Genomic DNA, 19,124 nt, shown 5'->3' with positions numbered 1-19,124 from the left:
TGGGTTACAAACAAACACCCGACACCTCAGCTCTGTTTATGGTCTCGGTTTTGAATACAGTAAGTTGTTTATTTAGGGAGCTTTTTCTCTTGACGGCACAGTTTTTGTTTTTTTTTATTGGTACGCGTCCACTTGCAATGTTGCACCGTTCCAATCTTTTAAAGACTGGGACATCCAAATTATTTCCTGGTCGTAAACGCAAATTATCTAACATTTTTGCCGCTCTCCCGACACAATGGAAATGAAGGGAATTTCAGTTATGGCGCGAAAAATACATTTAACAATTAGAAAGTTTCTCATTACACAGAATACTCCACCAAACTTGCTGTAAGTAGTGTTCATGCACATTATTCTGCTGTAGAAGGTTTTGTATTATTTTGTAATTTGGATGAAGTGATTTTATATAGAGCACTCTGACTCCATATAAGGCCTGTGTGTAAATAAGGATTTAGCAACTGAACCACTCCCTCCACTGAGATTAATCTTCCACTACCCTATAACCTACATGAGACTACAACACTCACATACAGTTTATCTGCAAACCTGCAGTGGTGTAAGAGACAGCAAACTTAACCACAAGTTTCCTTGGGCATCTAAGTCAAACATGCAGTCACTGGGATCATAACACATGTGACGCACAGTACATGAACTACTATTATCCAACATGAAGTGTGTGACATTTATTCACCTCCTTTCATCTCAAGAACTGCAAACAAAGACCACAAACTAAACTTTAATGTTACAAAATCTTTATTGACGTATACAATATACTACATTTTGAAAAGAAATGTCTGCATGTTTACAATATGCTCGAAACAACTGTCAGGGGGGAGTCCGTTTTAACACTTTAGTGGCAGGGAATCTTCTGCTGTGAAGGAAATTTCTTTGGTTTGAAGGAAAGTAAGAGCTTTGTATGAACAAAGATGATGTTAAAGACAATATCACTACCTGACAATGCTGCAGATTATCTGGTGTTTGAACTTTCCAACAAAAAAAGTTCTCATATATGATCCAGTTTAAACAGTCTGATTTCAAGGCAAATAAAAACAGAATTTCACACACATACACAAATCTAAATATGTCATGTTTAACGTTAGCAGACAATGATATCACCAATATAATGCATTTGCATGAATAAGCAGAAAATCCCTAAAAGCCAGTCACATTTTAACCTCTACAGTAAACAGAATGTAGTACTCATAAACCTAGTGTTCGATCCCTTTTCAGTAAGATGATTTATACAAAGAAGAATTAAAACGAACAAAACCTCAGAGTGACTAAGCACATTCAATAAACACAGGTAACAAGTTATTTAAAATCATTCATGCTGAATTATTTTACTTAAAGATCCCTTATTTAAAGGCACCAAGCATTTTAAAGGCCTTAAGTCAACTACGATTGAAAATAATTCTGCCATTTCATTTCTCCTATGTATACCAGGCCTTAGTTAAGAATTGATAGTGATTTTCTTGCATAGTTAAGACTTCAAAATATTTGGGGCACAATATTTTGACCTGAAGAATCCATTGCTCTGTCTTATCTCGAGGAAGAATAATCTGTATAGTTGGGTGTAGGTCAGACATAATATTTCAGTTCTTCGTTCTAATGCATAGGAACAGAACAATTTTGACACTTCTTGCCAAGCTGTGTTGTATGGCTCACTCCAAGGCAACTTCACCATCCTTTCCAACACCTGAAGTCCTTTACCACATTTCCCAACACCCACACTTGTCATACCTTGCACTATAACCTCATGCCCAGAAGCCTCCACCAGGGGAGAACACCTGTGGCTCCAGAATGCCTCTTCATCTCCTTGCACTGCCTCAACAAGGAGGCAAAGAGCATGAAAAATGGGCTGAGCAGGAGTCATCCATCAAAGCTAGGAACGCTGTCCTCTGCCTTTATCCACTCCTCTGACCTCTCTAGCATCGAGATCCTTGGCACCTGGTATCACTTGCTAAATTATTTTTGGGCAGTCATGGCATTAGATCTGTAATCCAGGCTGGTAAAGCACTAACAATGTGCAATTTCCCTCGGGATCAATAAAGTATCTATCTATCTATCTATCTATCTAACAAGAAGAAGGTCACTTAATAGAACATACTTGGTAGTTGTAGTTGTTTATGTAGTTGGCATCAAGCCTTGACTATGCCGCATAAAGTGATAACTGCAAGGAATTCCTCAGAAGAGAGAAAAAAAGTAAGGCTTGTTTTATGTTCACTCATATCTACAAAAACATAGGAATCCATCGCCTCAGGAGTACATTTACTCATACCAGATTGTGCAAGGTAAAGGTAATGTAGGAGTATGTGTGTGCATACATCTAGGAGGAAGAGAGGATTTAGTGATATAGCCCCAGCAAATGTTTAAGATAGGGTTTAAGTCTTAAATATGTGAGTAAACGTTTCACCATGCAAGTTGCTGATTCCTGAAAGAACAACTGCTTACAGAAATCCAAGTATCACTCAGAAACAAATTCACAGATGCATTCACTGTATAAAGTATACACACACAAGACAGTTATCATAAAGAACAAATTTATGGTGTGTAAGGTGTAAATACCTAGAGTAGTGTGCCTCTCAAAAACACAAAATAATCTCTACACAGACATACAAAGTTGCCTTGCAGAAAAGACAAAGGGCTTAGTATGTCAGTGTAAAAACCTGTCTGGTTCTTTGTTTCACTAAAGTATTTTTCAAGCCACCTAGAGGATCCTTTATCCTGCAATGATGTCCTTCATTTGCATCATTGTCATTGAGCACAAACATGCTAAATGATATTTGCGAATAATTTTATCTTTTACAATTCTTAAGACTACAGATTAGTGTAATTCTTAAAAACATTTAGACTGTTTCAATTCAAATCTATTCCAACTTTCAGCATCTGGAGGTTTATTCTTACTTGCTCAGCTGGCACATAAATTCCAAAAATATTTTGATGTACCAGATGAAGCTCATATGGAGTTCTAGTTCATAAACACTAAAGACAGAAGTGTCATGCTGGAAGTCCTGAGGGACAGGAGATAAGGCAGTCCCACTCATCCTACTGAAGTATAGTCAACTGTTAGTTAAGCTCTGTGCTTCAGCACAGGTCCAAAGTGAAGAAGAGGAAGAAGAAAGAATTCAGTAAACAACCTCTAGTTCACTACAAAACACTCCAGGACCTTTTCACTGAAAACTCAGACACTCCCCATTCCAACTCTTACAGAACCTGGCAACATACTGCCTCAACAGGCTGTGGGCAGTACCACTTTCGCCAAAGATTTACTATTTTTCACAAAAAACGCAAAGAACAAAGAGGCTATCTGTCAGTGTGGAACAGAGCTCCAGAGGGAAACAAACACAGCAAGAGGGAGATGGTTGGCCCAGCGCCCTGGAGATGTGCAGCTACTGAAGAGGTGAGCACCAGTTGATAGGAGTGAGTTATGGTGCACTGCTGCAATGTTGCTTTCTTGGAACAACCCTGCTACAGGGTGTAGGGAAACACGTGTGCTGGAGTCTGATTCTGACATTGTGTTGTGTAATTGCTAAGGCAGTTTGTGTCAAAGTGGACTATGCTGGTGATAATCAAAGGTAGTGTTATAGGAATGGTCCAAGGATGCACTACCACAGGAAGTAGAGAGTCTGTTTCTGATGGATATCAGTGTTCATCGCAAGAACACAAGACTGTTTACAATGGGGGGATAATTTGAGCCTGCCTGGCTTTCATAAATGTAAAAACTTTAGGAAGAAAAGAAAAAAATGGGCAACTAAAACCGATGCTTGCTAAAATCAAATCACATTAAGACACTTGCTCTACAGAAATTGTAGCTGTGGTAATCTGGGTATCTGCTGTTGTATCAACAGGACTTTTGTGTTTCTCTTGTTCTTCCTCTTCTTCCTCTTCTTCTTCCTCGCCAACATCTTCATCATTCTCTGGAACCGCCAGGCCAGCACAACGATCACCATTTATCTCGCACTCAATAGCTGGTGCCTCTCCATTGATCGCCAGCTCTCCCTTCAAGCTCTCTGGGGTGGAGGGACTCAGCTGCTCCTGAATCTCCTCAAAAACACCTTCCTCAGTATGCACCTCTGCCAAGGGAGTCTCTCCATCTAGGCTTCCCAGAGGAGGAATCTCCACATGGGCTTCTTCTCCCGGAGAGCTCGTATCCTGTGTGGGAACCTCACCGTCTCTGACCTTCTTGACGTTGAAGGTCATAGGAGACACCTTGAAAGAGGAGCTCTTGGCAGTCGGGCTCTTGGGGTGGTTAGGTGTGAGGCTCTTCTTGATTTTCTCACGCTTCTCTGGTGGCACAATCTTGGTGGTAATCTGGGTCATCTTCTTCTCGATGCTCTGGCGCGAGAAGGCTTTCTTGAGGCTATCAACTTTCTTCAAGCTGGAACGCTTGAACTTATCAGCCCTTCTCTCAAATTGGCGGGAAGTGCCCAAACCCACTGCCTCCTCACCCATCAGCATCTCTTCCCCTTCTGGGAGTTCTGCAAGACAACTCTCGTCCTCGGAGGACAGGCTGATGGTCTGAAGCCCCTCCTCTTGGGCAGGGCTGCAATCAATAGAACCTGCAACAGATGGAGTAGGCAAGGTGGATTCTGCATCATACTGGCTTGGTTGTGGGGTCTTGACGGAGTCCTTGACAAACACGCTGGATGGGATCTCATTGTCTTCCTATTGGGATACAGAAGGACAGAAAAAATTCCTGTCAGTCATGAATGAGCATAATTGCTTGAATGATTCTTTAGTTTGACAAGGAATGACCTTCATGTTATCTTTCTTAGAACTACTGACTTTCATGGAATTCTTGACCATGATGATCTTAGCCACATATATTAATGTATACCTCTGGTCATTGTTCGGCAAGAGTAAATGTATGGTGCATGTTTCAAACACCACACATGTCGGATTGGTCTGCTTGCTGAAGATTGAGGAAACCAGTCTCTGCATGCCTCTCCAGTCTTCTCCTCAAGACAACTGAGAAATTCCACATGTTTTCTGCAGGAGTCACACACTTCTCTCCATTATATATCTGTCTCTGCCATCCAGCAACACAACACCACAAACAGAATGAGATGGAGAGCGGTATGTTCAATATATTGTGTTTCAGTTTGTTTCTCCTCTGTCTCTTTCTCCTCCCTTTTACTTGCTGTGTATCCATCTGTGCGCAATCATGCAATCACAAAAATGCGGGCACACACTGAGGATTTATAAGCTACAATTCCTACCCCCCATTGCCCCCATCCTTTCACACCCAGGAGTGAGAGGAGAGTGATGGTGCAGCTTAAGTGGTTGATATACTCCACTTCACTTTTGAAATACTCAAAAAGAAAACCTCCCAGTGACATCATCTTACAATATCACCAGTGGATACTTTGTTTTGAGTCAAGTTAATGTAGCACAGTAGCAGGTAGGCACATTTTTATGTTTCAGGTTCTGCACCAGTTAACATGAATACTTTCATTTGCCCATGATAAATCAAATCCAAGAAAGGCTTGATTGAACTGAATGAAGACCTCCACACTCCCCACAGTGCTTAAACTATTAATGAGCCCTGTGGCTACAATTTGGAATTCAAAATATATGTAGTCACAGGTCAGCAGGAGTGGAGTTACTCATATCCGAGATGTTTAACCTCAGAACATGTCAAGATCAAGCAGCAGTGTGGGCTGCAGTCATCCTCAGTACACACTGGAATGACATACTTTTGGCAATACTAGTTGTTTCTGCGCACCACGCACCTAAGAGTGGCTCAGCATGCAAGTATGACTACATTTCAAAGAATGCATGGCAGCTCTTGACACATTATAAGAATACTTAAAGCAACTGAATGGCTTTAGGTTGTTGAAGGCGTGTACAATGTGTCTTTTCTGGGGTGTCATTAAGACATACTTAAGGACTGGGCCAACCAGATGGTCCTGCCTTCTGTCCATTCTTCACTCTCCAGCAGTGGAGTGTTTTTGCTGAAAAGGACAGTGTTATTGTACCTGTGGACAAGTTTAGCCAATTCAAACCAATTTTGACATGATATTATATGCTGCAGTTTTTGTGAAGTCAGTCAATTGTGTGAGATAAGATGATACAGTACACAAAACTATAATGTAAAGTACAATTCCAGTGATTAAATGGTCCAACAATATTGTTATTATAGCGTCAAACACTATACTTACACAACACTGAGTTCAACACAAGAAAGTATGGTGTCTTTCCTTCCCAAAACCACTTCTAGAATTTTTGCGGCACTTTCTGCACTTTTGTAATTGCATAAACTCTGTCCATGGGAACCCAGAGGCAATTTGAAACGAGCACTCAAGATTATGTTCAACTGCAGTTTAACCCTAATCCGATCCACAGCAGTCCACAGCACTGCATTTAGACACCCAAACAATTTTGTAGTTTATAAAAAGCGCGTGAAAATAGGTGAAAAGTCGTGCACAATACCTCCACTTTTTACCACCTTGTAGACACTTGATATCTTTTGCCTTGATCTCAAACATGCAGGCATGACTCACAATTTTGGTCTGTGCCAGGCATGTGCTGTATCCCCCTGTTAACGCTGATAAATCTGCCATCGTGTTCTTAAAGGCACAACATCGATCTCCAAAACAGGGCCATATTTTCAGGGTAAAGCAAAAGAGAAAAACAATGAATGTTTTATAACTTTAGAATATACATCACTATATATAGCACAGCAGGAGATACTACTTAGGCTTGATAAATTACATATCACATTCTAAATAAATCTAACTCATCTCTCTTGTGTTCCTCATTATTCGTAATACTTGCCAAACACCAAGGAACTGTTTCTATGTAGATGTGAGTTTTTATATCCCATCAATAGCCACTAGGGATATGTCATCACCTTAAAGGAGCTGGGAGTTGCAATACACTGCAGGTTTGTAATTTGAAGTCTAAAAAGACAAAGGCAGCACCTTGGAGAACAGCTCTGGTTACCACTGCCTGGTTTAACTGTAACTCCTCACTTTAACGCTTGTTCTCTGTATCTCCCTCCTGTCGTAGCTGAATGCTCTAGTTTGCTGCTTGTCTGCCACACCCACAGAGACAGTACAGCAATCTGAACATGTTCATGCAAAATCTGAATCAGAAAGTCAGCAGCTATGTGGGCGATGGCTCTTCTACTGGATACGTTAGATGTTAAAGAAATACTAGAAGGTTTGCTCATAGGAAGACATTAATCCAAAATTCTCACTTGACTCCCTTTTCTGTGTGTACATTTCAAGTCACATAGGGTCAAATAGTCTTAGTCTGCACAAAGTGTGAGTTATGTTAAGGGCAAGCACTAAAATGTGACCTGTCACAAACAGAGAAACAGCCAACATGGACTAAACTTCTCAGAAAGTTTGGCAGTGCTAAGAACGTCTAAAGATTCAGTCTTAGGAAATTCTTAGCACCTCGGCTCCAGTCTGGGCATGCCATTGACTCTCTGATTTACCTCAAACGTTTTTGATATAATCATTGTGGGTCTGTGTGTGTGTGTGTGTGTGTGGGAGGTGTCAACTGAAACTCAAACACCCTCCAGTGAAAAGTGAGCTCACCTATCACCTACTGCACTAAACCAGCTGCAGTAAAACAGATTTAAAATGGTTCAAGTGTTACTTTTTGGGATAAATATAACCAAAGTTTCACGTTGTCAGTTTTAACTGAAGGGTGCTTATACCAGTCACACAGCATTCAAGTGTTGATCGCTGTCTTTTCCCTTAGTCTTGACTTAATCCAGCTTCATGTTTTACATGTATTTGGTTTTACTGGTGAAAATGATGTTTATGTGTTTGGTTAACTAAACAGTAATATACTGTGTCCCCAGTTTAACCCCAAACAATCTTGGCAAGCAAGTAAGAGCAAACAAAATTCTCCTAAATACCATTTGACCCGTGTCTGTCCTGTGTGTGTGTGTGTGTGTGTGTGTGTGTGTGTGTGTGTGTGTGTGTGTGTGTGTGTGTGAAGCTCACATCCTGGTGTTTCTCTCTTGGGAACTCTGTTAATTAATGTATTCTCTAAGCAAGCACTCATTATCCACTAGAGAATGTGATATGTGTGCATTCAAGTATGTGTGTGGCAGTGTGTACTTTTGTACAGCCATGTTTTTTTATACATTGGTCATGGTTTAAAACTATGTTGTGTGAGGAGTTCAACATGAAACAAAATTAAAATACTGTACATTTGGAGCAAGCCAAAAGAGAAGAACAAAGTTCCATTAGAGCGACTGCAAGTTTACTGTCACACGCTTGAAAGATATTTTGCATGCTTATGTAATGGAGAGCTCACTTTACAGTTGCTATCTAATTGCAAGTCCTGCTAGGTGTTACTCAGCCAGAGTTTATGTAAGTCAGTTCTCTGGAGTCTCCTTCTCTATTGACCTATCAGGGTGGGGCAGGACGGAGTCACCACTGATTGAAAGAGCTCCAATGGGCTCACATTACCCTGAGTAACCCTCTCTGTAGTGCTGGGTGAAATGGTTGAAATCAGTATTAATATGTACAAATACACTATATGGGTAAAGGTACTGGGCTGTTCTGGATGGACTACCAGGAAATTTAATACATTCATGGTGTCCAGAGGATGAATCCTAATGAATTGGGTGATCCACTGATTTTTCCTTCCAGTGTCACAACATTTTAAAAAGAAAAAGTAAGAAGAAACTTTATGTGGCAGTATATTTTTTACACACAACTTAAGTTTTTCTCTGCATTTAACTTATCCCTGGTTGAACATACATGCAACGCAGCACACTACTACTACTACTTCCTTTTCATCTTTCAACAAATTGTCTATACTTTCCAGTAACAGACCTTTCCGTCAATCTCTTTGGTGCTAATTTGCAAACTTTAGCATACTATCACGCTAACTTAAGATTTTGAACATTATACCTACCTAACGCTCTGCTTTGATTATGAAACACGTACGCTATAGACGAAGTTCAAAACACACATATGCACAGAGGAAAAATAAACCTCACAAATACACGAATCGATATACACACACACTCAAAACAAGACAGGAAACTACTTATTTAGCGACAGCTGGACCATAATACCCAGCCGACAGATTTGCATACAGTCAGTTATGTGTGTTAGTGTGTGTGTACATGTGTTTGCAGTTTAAACAGGTGCTTCTTCCTGGCCCTTCAGACGATAAATGGAGGTTTTCTTAATCCTAGCAGGCGAGGTTAGTACAGGTGTGTTGGCACAGTGGGTCAGGTGCCTCCGGGTGACTGCACCAATGAGAGGGCAAGCCATCATCCCGCGTACACACACACACAAACACAAATGCATGTGTGCACACATTTGCTATTGTCAAGCCCCTGCAATTACTTTGTTACAGAATAAGAGAGACAGGAGGCTTATTAAGAAAAAAGGAGGGAGGGAACAGACTGCAGACAAACTGAATGCTACTTCAAGAATGTAGAGCTTCAGATGCTTTTGTATCGATGGACGTTACACTTTTGCTATGCACATTTCAAACAAAGTTCTAAAGATAAATTTCAGTATGTTTTTTCTTCTCTTAATTTCCTCCCATCTTCCCCTCATCCTCTGAATGTGTCCATCCTCTTCATCTGGAACACAACCTACCTTCATTCAAGATATCCAATCAAAACACTGTCCCTAATACTAATCATCCCTGTACCCTCTCACACACTCGCACATGCACAAAGCTTCATCCCTGAAGCAAATTTGCCTTCATCTGCTTATGTTCTGATTGCATTCTTCCTATTACAGAGCAGAGAGTTGTTTTACAGTTCATCCCAGCTTGTTCAGTAACATCACACCCCGCCCCGACACTCACCCCAATGTGCAAGAAGCCATCTGTGGACAGAGGAAGTAGGAAGGAAAGGAAATGGAATTTTGCTGTTTGTCATGGGACGGGGTAACATGATAAATTTTCACTCTGTGCACTGTACTCTGCAAGCTGCCTTACACTAAGAATTCCACATGCAAATATTCTCCAACACAGTTAAGATCTTAGCCCAACAACACACCATCATTACAAGTATGCTCAAATTGTGACAAACACTATCATAAATATCTCATCAACACGTTTGTGCCAACTTTTAATCATACCTCCTGGCCTAACACTGATGAAGCTTTACATAACAAGTTAGAGCATTCTTTCCCATCCGAACCCCTCCCATATCTGCCTCACGGAAAGAAAACACGACATGTTTACTGGCCTGGCAAGCTTGCATAATCACACAACACAATAACCAATTCAGGCGCGATGTCATTCTGACGAGTCGGTAGAATGAAGATCGTGGCAATCCAGAGAGGCGATTACTCCTGCTGACATAAATGATGATGTTTGATGTCTGATGAAACCTATTCGCTCAACCCTTAATTTGCAGGAGAGCAGTCTGAGCACCTTGGATGATGATATGTTTCATATTCTGCTATATATTCTCAGAATTAATTTAATACATGGCATGGTATTCATTATAATAAGCCCATGGCTGACTGGATCTGTGCACTTACGGCACTTCCTCTCCATCAACCAGATCACATCACTAAACCCGCAATTTCCCCTCTGCATGTATGATGATTAATGAGTGTCCTCAGCTGTGTCACCACAACAAATTCCTGTGAATTTACAGTTTTTGTTTCTGCTGTTTATCTCCCCTGGCTCATTTGTTCACATCTGCCAAGGTCCTCCTTTGTGCTTTGCTGCAGCACAATCCCCAAACTGGGCCTATCAGAACCATTGTTTGATAAGGGCTGTGCAGAGATACCATAAGCATTTTTGATAAGACTGCCTGCAATTGTCACAATGTTTACCTCATACGGAGGTCAGAGGGCAAGAGTGTCCATAGAGAAAATGGGAAGTCATCGTGTTATCTAAAGACATGCTGTATTTTCTGTGTTTTATGTAAGAGTCGAGAAATAAGAACACTGAGAACCAACGCGGCCATTGTTTTCCCTTTTCCTGCCATGGAAGTTGTGGCCTTGGCGAGTGGGTTGGATGGACACTGTGGGTTTGAAAAGTCAAGAAGGAGCAGACACTTAGAGTCCTGACATCTAATGACAGAAAAAATAAGGAATGTGATAGGAGGAGTCAAAAGAATATATTTGGTTTTCTTTTGTTTGCTTGTATAATAAGAAGCTGAGCATCTTTAGAAGAATACCAGACTACCTTAACCATTTAGATAACTCCCTTTGGTTTGTCACCAGCTGTGCAAGCCTGTCTGTCATGCCTTGCAAGTGTGAAGAGAAAACTGAAAATAAAAAGAGCAAGTCAGACTGAAGAAGAGCTTTACAGTGCAAGTGTACAAAAGAACTTAATGTCATTACCTCAGTACCTGCAGCATTATGAAAAACATGCTAAATATGTGCTCTTGGCAGTTCTGGAGACAGAGAAGTGCAATGCATTGTGGGACATGCTGGGAGGCTAAACTGTCTTTGCAGGTGCTACCTTTTTTTAAATCTTTGCACACACTGCTCTGTTGTTTTGTACCTACTGCTTTGTTGAAGCTTCAACTTGGGAAACCATTCTTTTAGTCCACAGCAAATGAAAATCACATGATTAAAAGCCAGTTTGAGCACTGAACTAGCATGCCATGTTTTTGAGGCTCTCTCAGGCTCTATCGTCACTTTTCTGTGGTATTAAAGCTCTTAAAACTAGACCTTCACACCAGGAATGTGCAGTTGCAACACTACTTTTGCCTCTGAGACTGAAAAAGTTGGGCAGACTTGTCAAACCTGAATGTGACAGGCAAAGGAGCAAGCGGTTAAAGTAATACTTCCCCATCCACATGCACGTCTTTCACCAATGCAGTATAAGCAAACTCAGGCAACCCCTTATTCAAACTCGCTCTTATCGTGTTATTAGTAACTGACAAAACAGACACTTGGTCACTTTTTCTTTTTTCTTCTTTCTATTGTTGTTCTTTTATCACCGAGGCCTGTCTTCTATCAGCTCTCCTCCAGCAAGGCTTCAAATCACATTTACAACTTGGACAAAATGCATTAAAATCACTTTATGTGTACTGCTGGTCACTGACAGGGTTAAATGATTTATTTATGCCATATTACCATATTTACATGTGCTCTACATTTTATTAAACAAGATCTGTAGCAAACATGTTATAAGGAGAAAAGTGCATGTAATTGATGTTGTTAACGACTGCTCGTATTCATCACATGGCTCAAGAGGCCATTCGAGCGATCCAACGTGCACAACACCAGAGCCCTGAAACTGGCTGAGTGCAGCTGTAGTCAGCTTTTCCTGTCTGACAGCTGGCGACATGTAACCTAAGCACAAATTTGAGGTAGTTTTCCGTTTTATCCTACAATGCACTTCTGCTCCACTACATGTCAGAGGTTGTTGTATTTTTTACATCACTACATTTGTCTCACAGCTTTAGCTACTTTTCCACGTACTAATTTTCATACGTATCCTTTCAATTAAAATCACATATGTTCAAATTCTCTGATTTTGAATTTGCATGTTTGTGATAACCAAAAGGATTGTTGTTCCTTTATGTGTTGAGAAAATTCTCCAAATTCTTAAGCTAAATAAACTCTGTAAAAAGCCACATGAATTGGCTGGAAAATGAATCTTTTTCTGAGCTTGTGAAAAGTTGACTTTTTAGAGAAACATGGTCCTCACAGGACAGCCACGCTACAAACATATGATGGGCTTATAGAATGTGATACATTGCTGTTATACATGAGCATATACATGCAACATATACATGAGCAACATAAAGTAGTTAAAATTAGTGTATGACCGTATAGCAGTAAAACACAACACTGACATTAATGCAGCAGTAACATTAATCCAAAAACATCAGACATAATAGCAAAACACAGACAGGGAATATCCTGGAGTACTTCTTCCACCACTGTTTACTCTCAACAAGTAACAGGCTGCTAGCTATCTGTCTGAAATGAAGTCATGCACTCGGTTCAAAGGAAGGCTTGACACGACTCCAAACCTCCCCCACGTCACATTTTCATATTGTATGTGGTCCTGATAGAAACAGAGACACCGTGCTGTAACGACGAGCCGGATATGGTGAACAGGTAGGCTACTCACTGACCAACGGGAGCTTCAGAGGTTATCCGAGCCCTGTCATAGTGAAGCTGTAGAGTCCACAATGCAGGCTTACACGGGGCTAACTTTATCACAGGCGAGCTGGAGTTCAGACAACTCTGTACCGCCGCCCTGACTTGTCTCCTTGCTGCAAGAAGTGAACCTGCCTTGCTATAACTCCACTGACTCTGTGCATTTTTTGAGAAATTCCCGTGAGAAAGACACAACCTGTAAATAAGATGGCTTTTGGGTTGCTGGAATGTGCTTCTCCTCCTTCTGTGGAAGCTGTTTCACATCTCACAACACGCTTCCTGCCTGACATCAACTGAACCATCTCATTCTTCACATCAAACAAGCCAAATCCAGCATAAGTAAATAAATACTGTGTCGCATAGCATTTCTTAATGCAACCGTGGGGTCTGAGACTGCTGGGACTAGTTCTTCTCTTTATTTGACATTTCTGGATTTCTGTTTCTGTCAGTTTGTCTCTTGTGTCGTACTTACAGCAACTATTCTACTACTTAGAGTCATCTTCCTTGTTGCTTCAAACGGGGCTAAAAAGCGATAATGTGCAGACCCAGCATTTTTGCATGAACTGAAACAGCTAGCACTGCTTTGGGCTATAAACTGGTGCAATACATCACCTGGTCGAGGGACGCACACAACAAATCTCTGCTGTAGCCTACAGCCAGCGACCTGCTCCAACCTGTGTAGATGGATATGGCTTTATAATGGGAGATTCTGCACTGAACACACACACACGCACACCCACACACAATATGTGCATGATAATTACACTCAAATATCTAATTACCCATGAGCATATATTGGTTGTGAAGAGGCAAGCTGAAGAAGTGTTTTACACTCAAGTTTAACTCTCAACATCTGAGCTTGCTGTTTCTTCTTTGGGATTCGGTTTAAAGGCTTTTTCTTGAAGTAAAGCTGAAGTTGTTTCACATTTGATTTGTGTGTGCAAGACGGGACCCAAATGAACCTGACATGGTGGAACGCTACTTATTTATTATATTATTTATCTTCAGAGTACTGAGCTTTGTGTCTTTAAACAGAAGGCAGCAGCTTGGGGCGAGGCTGGGAATTACCAGTTTGTCCTCCATCTTAGAGTCTGAACAGAGTGTGGAAAAACAGCCTCTACTTCCTGCTCAAGAGCTAAGATTAAGTCATAACCTTTGGTCAAGTGTTGATATACAAAAGCACTGTGATGACTGGCAGCAAAGCAAACAAAATGACAGTGACTGAAGTTAAGCCAATCACTCAAAACCTTTAGACCTTTGAAAACTACATGATGCAACAAAATCTACTGAATGACAAGTCAGGATGTGGTGATAGATAGACTGTGGAAGTTTCACAAACCAGAAAGTCTGAAATTCGTTTATTTTGAGGACTTAACGATGACTTAACACAGGTATATTTGAATAATGAGAAACAACTGAATCAACGAAAAGTCACTGCTGCTCCTACAGCACAACGTCTGCAAACAAAAGCTTGTTGCAGACACTGTGTTTAGCTTGGCTGGGGAGCACGTTTCTCTTTCCTTGCAACGTGATATGAACGTTCTTTGATAGTGTGTGAAAGCCCTGACTGCGATTAGGGATCCCAAAAACACAGACAATCACCAAAACATCCTCTTCTTCACATCCCGCTCAGAGAGCCACACACAACTCCCCTCTCACTGCAAAACCCTCAGTCGGGCCCTCGTGAGCAAAAGCAAGAGAACAAATCAAATTCAATTCTCACAGCCTTCCAATTCAATTTGCCATTGTGGCTGACTTGTTTGTTGTGATAAAATTCCGCTGTGAAATAAACTCAGATGGGGAGATTAAGAACTACTCAGAAATAAATGACGAGTGTCGCAGGAAATGACATTCCAAAGCTGTATTTCATGTCGCAGGCCACAATGATGCAAACAGGATAAGTTATAAGATGTCCAGGGTGATACTGAAACACTCAGATAATGAGCCGATAATAGAAAAAGAAAATATCATCTGAAAGAGTTTACCTTTCCAAAAAGTAATTACCGTAGCAGTCTCAACACTGTACACACTGGAGATGGCCGGGGATTGTGTGTATTAGCTTGTGTGTGTGTGTGTGTGTGAGAGAGAGAGGGAGAGAGAGAGAGAAAAGGTCTAGAGGGGGGGGGGGCATGCAGAGACAGGAAAAGCACTGGTGCACAAAAACAAACAAACAAGGCCCAAGTAGGGGTAATTAAGTCCTCATTAGTCCTTATTATGCACAGGAACGCAGCGGAGCGGCAGACCACGCTGTCATTTCTGACCCAACGGTGGCCAAAGCCTGGAGCTGGTATAGACCCCTGCTCCGTGCAGAAGACATGTGAAACACCCTGAAACCCTCTTTGTTTCCACGTCAGCTGGCATGTACAGGGTGATCAATTTTGTCAAGCGCGGAACAGGAGGAGGAGGAGGAGGAGGGGCCCTCAGCCAATGGCTAAAGGGCTGCTACAGGGAGTTTGGCTCCTGGGCGTGCAGAAAAATGCACTTTATCAAAGAGAAGCGTGAGTCGCACAGCATGTGCTTTCATGTAGTTTCAGGGAATTGGGACAGGTGGCTTGACCAAAGAGGAAAAAAAGTGGTTGTGTGCAAGCTGGAGTTTGTATCAAAGACAAAGAAGCAGAGCGAAGCGAAAAATGGTTGGACATTTAATCATAAATCAAAAGGTATCACAAGAGAACATTGGAGCACGACGCCCGATGGGAAAAATCAAGACAAAGTCCACACAGTCCTGGAGGCGAAAATAAAAGAGATGAGATGAAGCAGAAATGGATGGACACAGAAAAGAGTCAACAGAAGCTCAGGGACGAGATGGAACAAGGGCTGCACTTAGTTCTTTTATTTCCCGCTCCCCTCAGGCACGCCAAGTCTCATTTAGCAGCCTGTAACTGCATACACCTGACCCAACACTTCAGCTTAACATCCAATGGGCAACCTGCACGTACACACATGTCATACACACACGCACACACCGCTGAGGTCATACCTGGCCCTGCTTCACTCGTCTACGAATGCTCAGCTCAAAGTTTCACTCAAAGTTAGAGAAAAAAATCTCAGCAGAAGTCAGCTTTTAACTGAAGGTTATGAGCAACATAACACTCATGATATGCAAAGTAAGGGGAAGGCATACATGTTCCAATTATGGTAATACAGAAAATATTGAGTAAAAACAAAAAAAGCACTTGTTGAAGACATCCATGTGATGCATCTGAGGGGGAAAATCAATAGATATTTGCAGCCAGGAAAACCCAAAAGGAAGCAAGCAACACTGTCTATACTCTCACTGTCTCTAAAGGAACAGCACACACCCTTCTAGCAAACAAAAACTGACCAGAGGTTCACTCAAATCGATGTGTGGTGCCTCGCCCCGAGACACACAGAGCCAGCTCATACAGGGTACAGGTCTTGGCACCTGTTGCATTTGAACAACAGGGCCTCAGTACAGTACCTGGAAACCAGATAACAGCAGCGGTTAAAAGCTCTCAGTGGTTCTGGCTGTGTCAACAGTGCCCCCCCCTTTACTGCCTGGGCACACACTTGGATGGAGTCACACACACACACACACACACACACACACACACACACACACACATACACATGTATTCATGCATGCTCCATACTTGGGGAGCAAGCAGAGATCATCTTTTTGGTTGAGTGGAAATGCATTCATCAAATACGGCATGGAACCGCTTTCATCTCGCATGGCAACCGCATGACAAATAAAAAGTTTTTATCTGCATATCAAGACTCCGGGTTACAGCTAAGGTCTATCTTTTACATGCTGTGTAAACAGAAGTAAGTTCCAACTATTTTTTATGCCTTGAGATAAGCGAGAGATGGGTTATGGAAGGATATTCCTCATACTTTGCCATTTCCTGAGGAAATTGGGATGTTTAGAGCTTTTTTTCAGAGGCAGTATAGAGTTTTACCCTCACAGGTGTGGTGTGCTAGCTGAAGTGCTAAATCCATCCACAAGCCGTCTGTCTGTCTGAATTATGACTGTGGGGTGTAAACAGATCCAGTCAAAGGCTGTGTCTGAGCTCTCCTCCATTATACTATAGCTCCATTCCCAGACACACCCTTCTTCACACACACACACACACACACACACGCACATGCTCAGAGGGCAAGACAGAGATAGGTCTTACATGCATGGGTAAGAAAATGGTTAAGATCTTAACTTAAATTCAGAAAACAAATCATATTCAACTTTGCTGCACATTTCTATTACTAGTGGTGTGTCTGAAATGTATTTCCCGGTTGAGAAAACAGCAAACAGCTCACTGCATCATCTCTACAAGCCGCCTGAGTCCTGTTCAACAAGTTTTAAGTGTTGAAAATATAATGATGTGCATAAAGCGAATCACCTTTCTCTGCCAAGCAGGCACACAAGAAATGTGTTCACATCCAAACACACCCACAGCTGCAGTCAAATACGAATGCAAATATGGCTTAGACACACACACACACACACACACACACACACAGACACACACACAGCAATAAGCCCCAAAGAGGTTTTCATGATGCAAATATATTCTAGAAAAAAAACCCACATAAAAACATAATTGAACCTGCAGACAATAGCGGGACACTGTGACCTTTAGACTCTGTAAACACTGGTAACTACATTTCCCATAAAGCAACTTGACAGCATGATAGCTTTCATTAGATGCCATCAAGCTGCCTCCCACTTGCAAACTTTTTCCAGCCTCCAGTTTGTATAATGCATATCTCAATTAGTTAAAAATATTAAGTCTCAAGCTCAACAGGAAATGACTCTGATGACATCACTAGGGTTGTTTTTTTTTCACACTTTCAGACAACTATTTTCACAAGTTGGGTAGGTGGGTAGTACTCCTCCTGACTAGTAAACTGGCTTTAAATGAGTGGAGTGCCCCTTTAAGATTCCAACACTATAATGCAGCTTTAGCTGGGGCCTAAACTGTAAAAATAATCCTTAAAACACTAAGCAGTACTAAGGTGATTTTTCTTTCTGTCACTGTGCTCCCTCACCTGGAAGATGAGCACTTTAAAGTGGTTCCTCTTCAGCAGGTGGCTGTGGTTTGCCTCCAGCTTCTTCACTTGCACCGCCTGTTTGTCCAGGCGCTCCCTCACTTCCTTCAGGTGCCCGCTGACTTTGCGGGAGCGCTCGAGCAGCTTGCTGACGCTGTTGGAGGTGCTGATGTGCGTCTTGGACAGGCGGGTCACGTCCCCCTGCACGACCCGCACGGCGCCCTCAAGGTCGGCCTGCCGCTGCTCCATCCGCTGCTGGTTGTCCTGCACAGACTCCAGCATGTTGACCAGCTTGTCCAGCAGCGCCACCACGGTGATGGCGCTCACCTGGCCGCGGTCGACAGGGCTGCCCGGCGCGGGCGCGGTCGGGCTGGTGGGGCTTTTCAAGCCCAGCCGGGAGAGGGTGCCGGTCGGGGTCGGGGAGGACGGCGCGGAAGACGGGCTGAAGCTCGGAATGAGGAGCTCGGTCGTGCTTTCTGGCTGCTGCTGCTGCTGCTGCAGGGCCTGGGTGCTGCCAGAGACGCTGCTGGGCTCGGTGTGGGACGCCTCTTCTTCCATGGTTCACAGGTGCTCAAACGTCCCGCAGTGAGAGCTAATTCACCTCAACGCTTTGAGTTGAGTGGAAGTTCTGCTGGCGCTTTGACGCTGCTGTCACTTGCTCCAGATGGGATCTGAGCGCAGGGTGTTTTACTTGTTGCAGTTGACTCGGCATCCACGCCCCTGTCTGTCTCTCTGTCCGCGCACACACGCACAAACACGCTGTGAACTTTCAAAACACCTCCCCTGCAAGCCAAAAGGGAGGGGCGTGGTTGCTATGGAAACCTACCGCAGGCCTAGCCCTATTGACAGAATAGCGCTTGAGTTGGTGTGTGTGTGTGTGTGTGTCGCTGTGTGTTTCCATGTGACTGCCAACAGTTCCACTTGTGCCTGCCTGTCTGTATAAAACGTGTGTGATGGCCTTTGTTTACTGCACTCACTTGGTATGTTGTTGCATGCCAAACTGTAGCTGCTGAGCTTCAGTGAAACAGAGGGACGTGGATGAGTGTGTGC

The 19,124-nt window shown here is 42.4% G+C and overlaps 1 protein-coding gene across 1 annotated transcript; it reads right to left on the bottom strand.

The window, feature by feature from the left end:
• Window positions 1–732: 732 nt before the first annotated feature.
• cavin2a (caveolae associated protein 2a) lies at window positions 733–18,813 on the bottom strand. Its single transcript, XM_046404792.1, has 2 exons — window positions 18,075–18,813; window positions 733–4,662 (listed from the first exon to the last, which is right to left on the bottom strand). The coding sequence occupies exons 1-2, from the start codon at window positions 18,630–18,632 to the stop codon at window positions 3,781–3,783; spliced, it is 1,440 nt and encodes a 479-aa protein (XP_046260748.1). The 5' UTR covers window positions 18,633–18,813; the 3' UTR covers window positions 733–3,780.
• Between the last annotated feature and the right edge of the window lie 311 nt (window positions 18,814–19,124).

The sequence above is a fragment of the Scatophagus argus genome, chromosome 11, assembly GCF_020382885.2.
Source record: "Scatophagus argus isolate fScaArg1 chromosome 11, fScaArg1.pri, whole genome shotgun sequence".
In the NCBI taxonomy this organism is placed as follows: Eukaryota; Metazoa; Chordata; class Actinopteri; family Scatophagidae; genus Scatophagus; species Scatophagus argus.
Note: the sequence above shows the minus strand (reverse complement) of the source record. Positions and strands in the feature narration are given on the sequence as shown.